This window comes from Dendropsophus ebraccatus, chromosome 7 (genome assembly GCF_027789765.1).
Source record: "Dendropsophus ebraccatus isolate aDenEbr1 chromosome 7, aDenEbr1.pat, whole genome shotgun sequence".
Lineage (NCBI taxonomy): Eukaryota > Metazoa > Chordata > Amphibia > Anura > Hylidae > Dendropsophus > Dendropsophus ebraccatus.
Window position 1 is genome coordinate 119,329,698 of NC_091460.1, and position 16,699 is coordinate 119,346,396.

General features: G+C 41.6%; 1 protein-coding gene across 2 annotated transcripts in view; it reads right to left on the reverse strand.

The window, feature by feature from the left end:
* SNCA (synuclein alpha) overlaps window positions 1-16,699 on the reverse strand; it is a 61,847-nt gene that overhangs the window by 39,398 nt on the left and 5,750 nt on the right. For both annotated transcript variants that reach the window (XM_069976782.1, XM_069976783.1), the window contains exons 3-4: window positions 15,291-15,332; window positions 7,989-8,131 (exon numbers count right to left, since the gene is read on the reverse strand). In XM_069976782.1, coding sequence (XP_069832883.1) covers window positions 7,989-8,131; window positions 15,291-15,332 — 185 coding nt within the window. The remainder of the gene's footprint in view (window positions 1-7,988; window positions 8,132-15,290; window positions 15,333-16,699) is intronic.

Genomic DNA, 16,699 nt, shown 5'->3' on the forward strand with positions numbered 1-16,699 from the left:
AGGCTCAGACTGGCTTACTGGAAAACCAGGGAATTCCCCGGTGGGCCCTGAGTTAGCGTAGGCCTCCTGGTCCAGCATCAGAACTCGGCTCCCAGAAAATCAGCAATGCTATTAGGCACTGTGTGTAGCTTTATAAATGGTTCCCTTTAAGGCCCAGTTCACACTGAGCAAAAACATCGGAATTCCGTGGCGGAGCTCCGTGCTCTGTGTCCTGCAGTGAGTGAATGAGAGGGCGCGAGTGTGCTTCCTCCCCTCTCCGCTCAAAGAAATGACATGTTAATTTTTCGAGCGGAGAGCAGCAGGAGCGGACACGCGAGCACCCTCTCAATCACTCACTGCAGGAAACTGAGCACAGCGGGATTCCAACGTTTTTGCTCAGTGTGAACTGGGCCTAACTGTGAGCACCCCTGATGAGTGCCTACAGTTAAATGTGATTCCCATTTGCCATTGGTTTACCACTTTGCCACTCACTCTTGTGGCTGCAAGCAGCATTAGGTTACCTCTCCTTCCTCCAGAGCACAAATTATGTCACCTGTGTGCTTGCAGAGTGGTAATGGTAGTGGTCAAGATAGGGCGATAACTAGGGATGGTCCGAACCCTTCAAGGTTCGGGTTCGTATGAACCCGAACGCTCGATATCAGATTCCCGCTGTCTGCCCGCTCCGTGGAGCGGGTGGATCCAGCGGGAGGACCGCCTGGAAAACTGGGATACAGCCTATGGCTGTATCCCAGTTTTCCAGGCGGTCCTCCCGCTGGATCCGCCTGCTGCACGGAGCGGGCAGACAGCGGGAATCATTACCGTGAGTTCGGGTTTGTACGAACCTGAACCGAACTCGGTTCGGACCATCCCTAGCGATAACATTTGTTTCTTATATACTTTTAATGTTTGTAATATTTGTCTTAATTTACTGGATTTAGTCAGTAATAGTGTGTAAGTATAGTGATATGTAGGGTGATATCGGGGGACATTTATCAAACCTGGTGTAAAGTGAAACTAGCTCAGTTGCCCCTAGCAACCAATCAGATTCCACCTTTCATTCCTCACAGACTCTTTGGAAAATGAAAGGTGAAATCTGATTGGTTGCTAGGGGCGACTGAGCCAGTTTCACTTTACACCATGTTTAATAAATCTCCCTGATTGTGTTTAAATATATGTCTGTGTGTGTTTTCCAGTCTTAAAAAACTGCCATTGCAGTTTTTGAGCCAAACCCAAAAGGGGATTTAGATCAATGGGTAAAATAAAGAAAGCACTTATACGTCTGCTTCTTGCCAGATCCATTCCTGGCTTCAGCTCAAAAACTGCAGTGACAGTTTTCCAAAAAAATGCTGTGTGTGAAACCAGCCTTAGGCCCAGTTCACACTGAGCAAAAACAGCAAATTCTGCGGCCCATGACCCAGCATCCACGACACATACGGTGGGATTTAGCCTGCTCAGCCAATCAGTGACTGCAGCGATATCCCACCTCAGTCACTGACTGGCTGAGCGGGGCATCCGTCAGCCAGGCCGTGACGTAGCCGGCTAGGAGCTCACAAGACAGCTGGTGATTTATAGATTAAAATTAAAGATTTGTTCATCTTTATTTTTACTTTTTATCTAGGGTCAAAGAAAGAATCCCCATTCAGGGCCTATTTGTTTCCATTACTACATGCACCTGATCAGACTATGACATCAAACACATAAAATAAAGGAATAGAAATGAAGGAAACACAAAGAATGAGGAATAGAGACGTTTTTAGCATTTTCTTTGAATGCTGTTTTTCAGTTGGATTGTGGAAGAATCCAATGAACAATGTTGTTTGCTCAATTCAATTCCCCATGTGTTTCTCTCCTACAAATATTTTATATATTATTTGCATTCCATGGCTTATATAGTAGCAATATATTCCACACTGCTGTACAGAGACTGCCATCATCCACATCAATCCCTATCCCCAATGGGGCTAACACATGACAAAGTCTCTACAATCTCTTTGTTCTTCTATGCGCCTTGGTTGAATAAGGCCCTCAGAAATTCACAACCAATAAATACTTTATGGCGTTGAAAGTCATTGTGCCAAAACTGCTGTAAGAATTTTTTTTCCAAACATATGTGCAAAGCTAATCTTAAAAACAATTTATAACTTTTTGGTGGTTTTAAGCCAAGCTGACCAAACACAACTTTGCTGTTTTACAAGGATAGACACTTGTGTAGACTCTTACCGAAAAAGGAAAAATGGCAATATAGATAGGTGTGAAACAATTGTATGGCTATATTGGAGTTATAACTCTTTTTATGCTGTGATTGCTATTAAGACTAAGGGCCCTATTACACGGGATGATTATTGTGTGAAAAATCGTTATATCGTTCGAATTTAAACACTAATCGTTCTGTGTAATTGCAGTCAGCGATCGAAAAATCGTTCATATGTCGTTGATCATTGATTTAGATCTGAACCTAAAATTATCGTTAATCTTTCGCTAATCATTCGTTGTAATTCCACATTCGTTCGCTCAAGTTCCACATTTTTTCACTAATCGTTCAGTGTAATTGCACATTGTTCATTGTTTTGCTGGGATCAGAAGGAATAAACGATAATAGTAACGATCATAACTAACGCCGATCGTTTGTGTAATACGGTGAAAGATTTCAGGTTAACGTTAAACAATCTCCTTTGCGATCGTCAGATAAATCTCTCTGTGTAAAGGCACCCTAAGAAGAACAGTGAGCTCAACCTACACCTGTTTCACTGCCTCTGCCTGCTTGGCCAATCTGTCCCATATGGCAGCTCCGGCTGGGTGGCATACCCTACACTGCTATTTGCACAGGATAGTCAGGGAAAAAAGACAAAGAAGTCTAAGTCAACACCAGTCGTTCATGCCAAGGGCCAAATAAGAACACGGAGGCAAAGTTACAAAGCACAACATGAGTCAAAAACAGCAAAACCAGAAAATCACCATAAGAACAAAATCAGAAAGAGTTAATACCAGAATGAAAGCCAGGTCAATCCGGGAGGTCACACATTAAAAGTGTCACTGTAGTTTCACAAAACATTTTGTGTTTTATAGAACCATGTCAAAAGTTTTGATTGGTCCAGGTCTGAATGTTCAGACCCATACAGATTGGGAGATAGAGCTAGGAGAAGACCACGCTAAGCACAGTCCTCTCCTGGTTCTGTGTCACGTGATCAGTCAGACTTATAATGGAGCTCCATAGAGCTTGACTGATAAGTCCAATTGATCACTTGACACAGAGCTGAGAGAGGACCACGCTTAATGCCCTATTCCACGGAACGAATATCGTTCGTATTCGGCCAATATCGGCCGCTACGAACGATAATCGTCCCGTGGAATAGAGTGCAACGATCAGCCGACATCGTTCATGTTGGCTGATCATTGCAGTCACTTGTTTTTCAATATGTTGAAAAACAAGCGACTGATATAGCAGCAATCTGCTGCCGTTGCTCCATTGAATAGGAGCATCGGCAGCAGACGCTGCTGTATCCTATAGGCTGCCCGGACGATCAGCGATCACCCGGGCAGCCCCCCCCGCCCCCCGCAGCTCCCCGCCGCCCCTCCCGCACTCACCCGCTCGCAGCAGCCGCGTCGAATAGTGGCGGCAGCGAGCGGGGAATGAGGAACAAACGAGCGCTGAGAGCGCTTGTTTGCTCCTCTAAACGACCCGTGGAATAGGGGCTTTAGTGTGGTTTTCTCCTGGCTATATCGCTCGATCGATAGGGTCTGAACAATCAGACCCAGACTGATCAAAACTTTGGACACGTCTATATGAAAATATGTCAAAAGTTTTAAATTAGTTATTTAAGTTTAAAATTAACAACCAGGGTGTGAAGTCAGGAAAAGGGAAGTACAGATGGAAACTCCGGATAAATGCTGGTGACAGGCAGGAGCTCACAATCACAGGTGTCTGTCAGTAGCAGACCCCTTTTTAAAGGAAATATTCAGGCTTAGAAAAACATCGGCACTTTCTTGTCAAAACAGCATGACTCTAGTCCTCAGTTTAGGTGTAGTTTTGGAACTCAATTCCGTTGAACTAAATGGTTGTCCAGGAAAAATGACTACTTGTCCAGGCTGCCTGGGCTGCAGGGGACATGTCAGTAATGTATACTTACCTGTCCAATTCCCCTACCACTGCCAGATCCTGGGCCACCCGCTCTGCTCCGCTGACTGTGTTTGTAATCACATACAATGATGTCCTGTTCCCACTGGAAATGCCCACTCAGCATAGACTCTATACTGAGCAACCATTTCCTATGGGAGTTGGAGGTAATCACAGGCAGCAGTGCAGAGTAGGTGGCCCAGGATCCAGCAGCGACGGTGGGATGGGGAAGGTAACTATATATTACTGACAATTATTTATTTTTTACAGACAACCTCTTTATTGCAAATCACACCTGAGCTGGAGACAAAAGTTGTGCTGTATCTGAAAGAAAGTGGCCATGATTTTCTAATCCTGGATAACCCCTTTAAATCCCTCTTGCAGGGAGAGTGTGGAATGCTATAACCATCTCTATCTCTAGTGCTCTGCTCTATTTGTTATTGACCTTACTGCCATTAGGGTCCGGACTCCCTTCTAATAGCACCAGCCCAAAACAGAGGACACCATGGACGTGCAGAGAGTGTAAATGAATTCTCATATTTTCATGTGCCTAGTCCAAGAACGTCCTTCTAAAAGAAAAGCTTTGTTCATCCATGCCCTTTTAAAAAAATTAGCTATAGGCTATGTTCACACACCATCAAAATGGCGACCATTTTTATTGGACAGCTGACATTTGACGGCAAATAATCACCAAAATTTAAAAACAATGGCCGTTATAATACAAATTATACAATATATAATAATATATACAATAACACATATACAAAGGAGATTCCTGGCACTAGACCCCTACACACTGATGGTCACAGTCTTCAAGTACTATCGGAGGTGCTCTACCAAAGCATGCAGCCCAACGGCATAAAAAACTTATCAGGAGATAGAAAGGTGGCACTCACCGAGATAGCAAAAAAAAAAAAAGGCCCTTTATTCCATCACCAAACAGGTTACATATAGCAGAGGAAATAATTAGGTGACAGCGGTTTCGCACGTCACATGCTTTCTCTCAGCAGGGCTGAAAGAAAGCATGTGGCGTGCGAAACAGCTGTCACCTATTTATTTCATCACCTGTTTGGTTGGAATAAAGGACCATATTTTTTGCTATCTCGGTGAGTGCCACATTTCTATCTCCTGATAAGTTTTATATATATATATATATATATATATATATATATATAAAACTTATCAGGAGATAGAAATGTGGCACTCACCGAGATAGCAAAAAATATGGTCCTTTATTCCAACCAAACAGGTGATGAAATAAATAGGTGACAGCTGTTTCGCACGCCACATGCTTTCTTTCAGCCCTGCTGAGAGAAAGCATGTGACGTGCGAAACCGCTGTCACCTAATTATTTCCTCTGCTATATGTAACCTGTTTGGTGATGGAATAAAGGGCCTTTTTTTTTTTTTGCTATCTCGGTGAGTGCCACCTTTCTATCTCCTGATAAGTTTTATATATATATATATATATATATATATATATATATATATATATATACAATAACAGTCGTTATTTGCTTCTAAACATCCAATAAAAACAGCAGTCATTTTAATGGCATTTGAACATAGCCTGATTCTATGTCTAGAAAAAGCAATGGATACACAAGAAGATACAGATTCATGCAGGTTTTGATTTAGCCACGTACTTTCGTAAATTTTAAAGCACAGATGGCAACTTCGAGCTACAAATGTAAACCACAGATTAAAACACTACTTAAGAGCACATCTATTAAATTGCCATTTCATTCGCCTGTACTCGAGCTAGCACAAATGCTTCATTTATCCACCATAATGTTTCAGGGTTACAAAACCCCGGCGGCTAATTTTTCGAAGTCCTTTATAATTGTTATACATTGCACAAGAGCTAAACATGATACCAGCAGGTCAACATCAGCAGCTATTGCTACAGGCTCGGTTGCTGAAGGTCATTACATCAGCTTTGGAACAAAATAAATGTAATTGTCAGGGGCCGGGGCTGACTCATATCCAGCGCATTGCTTCTTCAGATGGAGGGAATATAAAAAAACAAAATTCAAGAGCATAAACTTCAATTAATTAAGAGCCAATTCTGATATAATAACAGCCTTCCCTCTAACACATGGAAATACTGCACATTAGGGCAATGCATCTGTTTAGTTCAGTACTGTCATCAGTATCACCCTGTGATATTTTGCAAGGCCAAATGCCAGGCTCCTGTTGTCTCTGCTGCTTGTGGTGGGGTCACCGATGTTTCAGTACTCTTCATCTGCCCACTACAGCAATTCAACGAACATGAATGGACGGTTTGCCATTGTTGTTCCAGCCATGTCTCACAGCAGACACTTTATCTGAATCATAGGCAACCATACCACTTCTTTCAATGTGCTTTTATGTCTGGAAATTGCTGCCTTGGAGCTTTTTCATGTTTGTTTGTTTAAGTCATCATTACATGTTGTTATACACACTCATAAATAATGTTCATAAGACAAAGGAAAAACTGTATACCATAGTTACCAAGATAAGCAGAAAATTATTTACACAAGATTAAGGAGAAGATGCTTGAAACATGCAATAAAGCATTTTTGTCTGATAAGGTATATTACAGGGTTTCTTACAGTTAATAGCACATAACATTTAAAAAAAGAAAAAAAATTGTGTGTAAAAAAATTAAGTACAGGAATGAAAATAGATGTCCCCGAGATTGGCCATCTTGAGTCCAGCTGCTGAAAGCTCATTTGCAAGGGAACAATAATAGGTCATTATGTAATTCTACCACTGAGACCGACAGAGAAGAGATAACCTAATTTATAGTAGTGATGAAGCGGAGCGCTTCCTTAGCTCGGCAGAGGGCTTACCACCTGGCTGCCTTAGAGCTTTGTGCCGTGTGCCTGGAAAAGCTGGATCCAGTCCTAGGAAACCTCCCAATTTCCCAGGACTGGATCCAGCAGCTTTCTACAAGGCTAATAAAGGATGATCCTCAGTAGGAAACATCACAATTTAAAAGTCTATGTTCTCCAATCTCCAATTAGGAATATCTTACTAGATGGGCACACGGTGCATTGTATATTTTTTAGACAAATATATTGGACACAAAGTAAAATACACATTCAACTGATCTGTCCAAAACCATAACCCCTATTATATAGCATACCTTTTATTCAGTAACATAATTATGTTTAGTAGGATGCACTAAATAATTTTTAGAATATTTTTCATAACTAGTTTGTATCCATTTCAATATAAAACAAAACAAACAAAAAAAACAGATCCAATGTATTTCTGTTGGGGTGGCTGTAATAGTAGGGTTTAAGGTGGACCTTTTTTGAAAAGGAATGTATATTATTATTATTATTATTATTATAATATATTTTTTTACAATATCCCATACATCTACTTAAGGCCCTGTTACACAGAGCGATAATCTGCCAAATCAGACCCATTTGGCAGACTATCGCTCCATGTAATAAAGACAATGATTAGCTTATTAAATCATCATCAGCTGATCGTTTATTCCAGCCTAAAATTGATCTTTATCATGAGCCGGTCAACTTCTGAAAAGACAGGCTGCTCAGCCAATTACTGGCTACGGCACTGTCCCGTCTCTGCCAGTGATTGGGTGAGTGGAGTGTCAACTCAGAGGCAAGCCCAGAAGTTCCAGCTACGGCAGTGGGCGTTATTATTTTACACTAGGGCAAGGACTGCACAGACATCGCTAACAATATATATACAGCCCTTGCTGCACGACTATCAAAAGGTGTAATAGGCTCAGTAAGCGAGCGCCAATCCAAGACATCGGCACTAGCTTACATAAGTGATCGGACCGTGTAATATATCCACCTGAAAATGAGAGAATGACTTTTTACATTCTGCCCTTGGAATGAATATTTCCCTTAATGTTGTTTTTATATAACACATACCTGTTTACCCTGATCTTTCTTCACTAGTCCTGTGGCAGCAGCGATATTTCCAGCCCCCTCCACAGTCTTCTGTGCAACTGCAGTCACTCCTGTAACTACTGCACCACCCACATTAGAAACTTGTTCTTTGGTTTTTTCTGCCACTAGATACAAACCAAAAAATTATAAATGTAAGAATACCTTTATATATAGTGGAAACAACAACGTACAGAACTTATTACTCACATTGCTTCCTGTTCCCAATGGATTACAATCTACATTTCAAGGTGACCTATCGGTATGGTTTGTTTTGTTGGAGTTTGGGAGAAAATCACCTGAATACAAGGGGAACATGAAAAAACCATGCATGTTGTCATTGGTGGGTTGGTGAAGAAGGCAGCAAAGCTAGCCACTAAGCCACCATGCTGCTCAATACTACCAGACCTGATAATAACACTGTGTACTAATAATCAAACTCTCAAAAGATTTGAGAGTAACGGAAATAACAACTAAACCACTAGAAATAACCTATAGACCTACAGTGCCTTGAAAAAATACTCATACGTCTTGAACCGTACACAATAGTTGGAGGTCAGATGGGATGGAGAGCATATGTGAAAAGCAATCTTTAAAGCGACTCCATACCCACAATCTGTCCCCCCCAAACCTCTTGTACCTTCGGATAGCTGCTTTTAATCCAAGATCTGTCCTAGGGTCCGTTCGGCAGGTGATGCAGTTATTGTCATAAAAACAACTTTTAATCCGGCAGCGCTGTGTCTAACGGCCGGGGCTTACATTTGTATATGCATTAGGCTGGCACCACCTCTATGTCCTTCCTCCCCACCCTCCTCATTATTAGGAATGATCCAGGAACATTTACTGGAGTATTCCTAATGATGAGGAGGGTGGGGAGGAAGGACAGAGAGGTTGTACCAGCCTAATGCATATACAAATGTAAGCCCCAGCCGTTAGACACAGCGCTGCCGGATTAAAAGTTGTTTTTATCACTATTACTGCATCCCCTGCCGAACAACCCCAGGACAGATCTTGGATTAAAAGCAGCTATCTGAAGGTACAAGTGGTTTGGGGGGTCAGATTGTGGGTATGGAGTCGCTTTAAGTCTTGTCTCAGGTTCTCAAAGGATTGCTTTAAAAAATGTCTTTTGTCTTGCCACTCTACCATTAAGACCAGATTTGTGGAGTAAACAAGTAAGGGTTCTTCTGTGGACAGATTCTCCCTCCTGAGCTGTGGATCTCTGCAGCTCCTCTAGGGTCCCCATGCGCCTCTTGGCTGCTTCTCTAGTTAGTGCTTTCCTTGCCTGGACTGGCAGTTAAGTTTAGCTTTGGTGCATGGCCATGTCTTAGTAGGTTGACAGTTGTTCCTTTATAACCTAACCCTGCTTTACACTTCTCTATAAATTTACCATTGACCTGTCTGGTGTGTTCCTTGGTTCTCATGATGCTGTTTGCTCAATAATGTTCTCTAACAAACCACTGAGGCCTTACAGAACTGCTGAAGTTATACTGAGAAGACATGACAGATGTGCACTCTGTTTCCTATGTTGGTGACTTCCGAATTAGATTGTACAGCCAAAAAAAACTAAAAAGTGCAACAGCAACATACAGGTGCAAGTGCTTACTGGCATTCTTAAATGTGTCCTGTGGGTGCTATAAATAAAGATTTGGCTCCTATCTGCCCAGTTGTAGGGTTATTGTTAGCGCAGGAGAGGCCATAGTGTGAGAATGCTAGAGTAGGACCATGTCTTTGAGGACACCCTAACGTGGTGACATGGTACACTCTGTTCGATCAAATTTTTGTTAAGATCCTTATTTTTTAATATCTAGACAGCAGGTTGTTATTGTGTGTTCACCGGGAGGAGTATTACAGAAAGCACTTGCACCTTTAGGTTACTGTTACACTTTTTCGTCTGTACTTTAGCCACATGTGGCGTGCAACCTACAGAGTGTGAACAGAGGCATAGAGGTGCTGTCAATTTTTTCTTTTTTCTGAATCTGATTGGTCACGCTGGATTTTATTTATGGAAATAAGAGTACAGGGGCAGAATACAAATACACATAACACGCCACCATGTTTTTATTTACTTTTTTTTTTTAAAGCATGAATCATTTTCTTTACACTTTAAAATTACTTACTACTTTGTATTGTTCACACATGAAATCCAAATAAAATCCATTGAATATGTAAGTGTAACATGAAAAAAATGTGAAAATGTACAGTCACTCTTAATATATACCAGTCACTACATTTTCCAGTTCATTGATGTCACTACTTTAGAGGGTTTATAGGGGATTAGGAAAACATAGCTGCTTTCTTTAAAAAAAATAGCACCTCTCTTGTCCTCAGGTTGTGTGTGGTATTACAAATCAGCTATATTCACCTCAATGGAACTGAGCAGCTGGTGTTTTTGAAACAAAGCATGTTTTTTTTTTAACCTAAATAACCACTTAAGGCTATAACCACACAACGTCTATTTTTTGGCCTTTTGACGACTGTAATTTTGCCCCCAAATAACGGCCATTAAAAAAACAAAACTGTATCTATTCCATTTATAGGTTGCTATTATGGCACATGGGCTGTGGCATGGTAAGCTAGGGATCTGTCTGATCTTGCCAATGCGCCGCTTGTCCATATCTTGTTTATATCATTTTTTAGAAGTGTGGTGCAGACACATTAGAACATCTAGTCCATTGTATATTTTTAAAGAATGATCTCCCCTTAAGGCTAGGTTCACACTAAGTAAAAATGACGACCATCTTTCATAATAACAGCCGCCATTGTCCGTTATTGCAAAAATAATGAATGTTATTTGGGCATTGATGACTGTTGTTATAAAAAACGTCTGTCGTTTTTACATAGTGTGAATCTAGCCTAATAGAAACATTTTGATCTTAAATTAGGCTCTTAAAGGGAACCTGTCACCCCCCGTGCCGGGGTGACAGGCTCCCGACCCCCCGTTAATCCCGCCGGGTCCCGCTTCTGGATCTGGTCGGGTGACGGAGATCTCAGCCGCTGCAGCCCGGCACGCGCTGAGAGATGAGTCCAACACTCATAGAGAATGATGGAGCGCTGGACTCTCCTGTCATTCTCTATGGGTGTTGGACTCATCTCTCAGCGCGCGCGCCGGGCTGCAGCGGCTGAGATATCCGTCACCCGACCAGATCCAGAAGCGGGACCCGGCGGGATTAGGTGATTATAGGGGGCTCTAACGGGGGGTCGGGAGCCTGTCACCCCGACACAGGGGTTACAGGTCGTCTTTAATACTACGACTCATTGGCCCCATGCTATTCTTCGAAACTTGTAGCACATGTGTGAACAGAACCTAATTGTTAAAGTGATATTGTCACCCCCTTACTCTGTGTGGTTCTCCGCACCAGCCACAAGCTTAGATGCTGCACATATAATATAAACAAGTATTAAACTTGTCTGTGCCTTCTTTTGGCACTAAAAGTGCTTCTTTTCATCCGTGGACAGTGTCACATAGGCGGGGCTTCACTTCATTTAGGCCTCAACTGCCGTGAAGCCCTGCCTAGGTGACACTATCCACTGATGAAATTAATCGAGAGTAAGTGGGTGGGTGGAGGGTAAGAGTGGACAGTATCACTTTAAAGCTTTTCCCTTTGTCCAAATATGCTCTCAAACTGCTCGCAGCATTTTATAGTTGACACAACCAATATTGCATCTGTTTACTTTTCTCTCTTATAATCTGCAGAGAGTCATTAGCAAAAGACACTGAGCTAGACTGTATCTTCTGGCCAAGTGCTAGATTGTAGGAATGTGAGATGTGTTGACATTTGCATCTGTGTTCATGATATTGATGGTGCAGAGCAGCTTGTCAATTATTTTATTGGTGTGGAGAGTGCTGAGGAATATTTCTACACGCCTGACTCACTACACTGCTCGGCAGCCTTGTAGACTCACTGAAAACCTATTTGCATTTTTGGCAGAAAAATGTTACTTTATTGCCATATTACTGAGGTTCTTTATGTTGTTTATTTAACTAATATCTTTCTGAGTCAATTTTATTGTGCTGTCAGCCATTTAGAGAGGCATATGGCCATGACAGTACTGCTTTAGAGAATGTACTCACGCAGGTACAGTGTAAGGGTCCCATTACATGGCCCAAGGATGCAGACGAGCACTGATTAGCGAGATCGGCTAATTGCATGACCGGGCCTCACTAATGATCACTGTATCATTTGTGCGGCCATTTAAATGGTGCGGCCAATAGTGATACATTTTGCCACCGCAAAAAAGATGTGATCAGCCAACAGGCGTTTTCGCACTTCACAGCTAATCGCTGATTCTTTTACGAGGGTCAATTTCTATCAATGCTCCTTGACGATAATTGACCCATGTAAAAGGGGCTTTACTCCAGGAAATAACCGGTTAGTATCATTTCACCACTCTAACAATGAAGACATAACAGGGGGTTCTCACTTCTAGTATCTTCAGATCATGATGGTATTAATAAACATAACATTTAACAGGGTCATTACTCCTTTCTACAGAGGATGGCATGTACCATAATAAAATTGTACCTAAGATGACCTGTGAGCAACCCCCAAAAATCAGATGGTGGCGTGGCATAGGGTCTTTAGTGGCCTAGGGCAGCATTGCCTCTTTGCATGTAATCCCTACTGTTAGGCAAACAGAGCTAAGAGTGTGTACTGTAGTGTATCATAGAGTCTTGTATATTAATGAGGTGAAAGGTCGGGATTGAGGGCAGTGTGGCTCCAGGACACAAAAGTACGAATTTCAGATGAATAAGGAGACATAAACATATTTCACAAGTATAATAAATATATATATATATATATATATATATATATATATATATATATAAATAAATATATATATTCCCTTTTATTTTAATAATGGGGGTGAATATTAAAGTGACACTGTCACCTCCTTTGTGCATTCTGACATCTTTACACAGGTGTAAAGAGTAAATTTAGCGTTTTTTTATACCTTATTTTATATCATACGTCATGGTGCTTGTTCAAGTAAAAAGTCATCTTTTATCAACTGCAGATTGTTTTAAGTGGGCGGGGCCTCGCGGCATTGGCGCCAATTAGCCCCGCCCATAACGCCACCGTTGGCCCCGCCCCTGGCCTAAATGTCTAAAGGTTTAGGCCTACCCCCTCTAGGTCGGCCCAACAATGGGCCTCAAGGGGGGCGGGGCCAACGGTGGCGTTGTGGGCGGGGCTAAGTGGCGCTAATACATATCTCCTGACTGTATACTAACAACTATTACGCCTGAATCTGTCACCATGAAAATGCATGTTAAAGCAACATCCCTATTACATCATACCAACAAAGCTTAAAGAATAAGCCTGTAAAATATGTTTGTCTCCTTAGTCTGCTAAAATGTGTACTTCAGGGTCTTAGGGAAATTTTACAGCAACCATCACTGCAGAGTGGTGGCCTCTATACTATTTTGGGGACATTTTAAAGGGAGACAATGGATAATTTAAAGGGACCCAATCATGGCAAATAGCTATTGGCCGAAAACATACTTTTATTAGGTCCTGTGCCGTATGCAAATAATCTTTATCTAGGCATCAGGAAGGTCTTTGGGGGAGATTTATCAAATATGGTGTAAAGTGAAACTGGCTCAGTTGCCCCTAGCAACCAATCAGATTCTACTTTTCAATCATCAAAGACTCTTTGGAAAATGAAAGGTGGAATCTGATTGGTTGCTAAGGGCAACTAAGCCAGTTTCACTTTACACCATGTTTGATAAATCTCCTACTTTGTCTTCCAAGTAGTAATGGCTGGTGGGCAGGCTCTGTGTAGTTTTCAGTCTTGTTTTTTTAAAATGGTTTTAATTTGTCTGTCTTTTTTTTGTTGTGTTTAATAAAGGATTGTTATAGTTTTCCTATATTTCTTGAGGTGCAGTCCAACACTGTGAATCACGTCTAGAGAGGTGTGAATAAAGCGGATTACAGGCCCAGGACCGTGACTACTGGGAAGACAAAGACCACCCCGATGCCCAGATGAAGATAACTTGCATGCGGTTTGGGACCTAATAAAAGTATCTTTTCGTCCAATAGCCAGCCGGGGCAAAATAATATTTAAAATATATGTTAAAGTGACACTGTCACCCCCTTTTTGCATTCTGACTTCTCTACACAGGTGTAATGGGTAAATTTTGCAGTTTTCATACCTTTACCAGATTGTACTAAGTGGGTGGGGCTTCTCGGCAACAGCGCCACTTAGCCCGTCCACAGCGCCACCGATGGCCTCGCCCCTCCGTGACGTCATCGGCACATAGGCACCACCCCCTCGACGTCCATTGGTATGGACTGACCTAGAGGGGGTGGAGACTAGACCTTTAGGCCAGCCTGTTCTAATGGTTGACGAGGGGGCAGGGCCTATGTGTTTATTGCGCCCTGGAGGGGCGGAGCCAATGGCTGTGCTGTGGGCGGGACTTGGTGGCACTGTTGCTGTGGAGCCCGGCCCACTTAGCACTATCTGCAGTTGATAAAAGATCACTTTTAACTTGAACAAGCAGCATGACATGATATAAAATAAGGTATGAAAACCGCTAAATTTACCTTTTACATTTATGAAGAGAAGTCAGAATGCAAAAAGGGGGTCACAGTGTAACTTGTAGGCTGATTGTAGGATTCTGTATTAGGAAGAATTTTTATGCATATACACATCACATTTTTGGTGTATGTTTAAAATTAATGTTGGCATATTGGCAAAACGGTGTACTGGCACATACCACAGTATACATCTGAAGGGGCCAAGTTAGCTTATTGGACTTGAATATTGGACTGGAAGTCTGCTAGTGACTGCCTTTAGTCTTTAGTCTTTAGTCATATTGTTTCTGTGTGGGATTAGGTCTTTTAAAGTGATATTGTCACCCTCCTCTCGATATGTGCAGTTCTCAACACCATTTTACAGAAGTTAACGTGCTGCAAAGTTCATATTAACCTATATAAAGCGTGTCTTTCTGGTAACTTTTTTTTTTTTTTTTTTTTTTAAATAATTGGTAGACAGTGTCATCTGGGCGGGGCTTCATGGCTTCACCCTCCTACCTATGTCGGCACTGTAGTCCCCGCCTCCCTCCATGATGTCATTGAAATGGGCCACTCCTACTGCAGAACAGATATGGCAATGTCACCTGCACCACAGAAGTTGGTAGTTTCAGGAAGATAGACAACATTCGTTCCATTAAACATAGTTAGGCAATGGGAGGCTGGCAACAATATATGTCAACATTTCTTTTTGCCAAAATGCCAACATATAGGCCTTCAACTGGATGTTTTGGAACTAAGATCAAATATACAATACCTGTTGTTACTCCATGTACGACACCTTCTTTTGTTTTGGAGCCTGCAAACCATAGAAGAAAACACGTATTTTAATTCTTTTGCATGATAAACTTAATCACAAAAAGTAATCCACATTCTATCCTAGGTGAATTGTTTCTCAATGATCATTGACACAAGGTAATAGAAATAGAGCTCAGCACTTGCTACTTATAGTAAAGGCCTGTAATCTTTGTGAAAATGATGTCTTTACAGTGCTCTCACTTCTCAGCTTGATGCCTGGAATCCTGTATTAGCTCTCAGTATCACACTTCACATCTCATTTCATGACTCATTTGTCATTCTCACTTTTTGTATGGAATCAGATTAACAGGCACAAGTGTTGTCCATCTGTGGTGCTAAAATTGCACCTTATTGAATTTCTGCTTCCTGGCAAGCTAACCTTTTAAACAAAATCATCACCAGCAGTGCCACATCATGGGCTAGAAGACACTATAGTCTTCCCACTATCGAGGCTGGATCAAGGTTAGTGGAGGCCCCTAAAGAAAAAAAAAGTTTTTGTGTCTGGCGGCTCTTTGTTCTATAACAATAAACAGACATACTCAACCAGTAGATTTCATCTAGCTCGCAATGACGGCAGGAGAATGGAGCATTGCCCAGTTGATATTGTTTTATTAACTGTAATAATTTATTTTCGCAAGTGTTTGTACTTTTTAATATGCTTTCAAATCTTTACCAACTGTCCAGTATTTTACAAAAATTGGGGAAAAATATAGGTGAATGGGTAAGCAACTGGCTGAGGTATAGGAAACATAGGGTGGTCACTGATGAAACATACTCAGATTGGGTCACAGTTAATAGTGGGGTACCGCAGGGGTCAGTATTGGGTCCACTTTTTAATATGTTCATTAATGACCTTGTAGAGGGGATACAGAGTAGAATCTAAAACTAGGATGCATAAAGTATTCACCGCAGAGAAGGGTAATATAATATTACAGAGAAATTTGGGGAAGCAGGAGGCTTGGGCAGATAAAATGTGGATAAATGTAAGGTTATGCATTTGGGCCATAGTAATAATAAGTACAAATTTGTGCTAAATAGTAAAACTGCTTCTGAAAAGAACCTGGGGGTATTGGTGGACAGTAAGCTCAACTTTAGGGAACAGTGGCAAGCGGCTGCCAAGGCTAATAAAATCATGAGATGCATTAGAAGAGGCATGGATGCTAAAATTGAGAACATAGTTTTGCTTTTTTTTTTTTTTTAAATCACTGTTAGACCGCAAATGGAATACTGTGTACAGTTTTGGGCACCGGTATATAAGAAGGAAATGGCTGAACTGGAGGAGGTGCAGAGGAGGGTGACCAAAGTCATTAAAGGAATCGGTGGGTTACAGTAACAAGACAGATTATCAAAAAAGATGTATTATGGGCA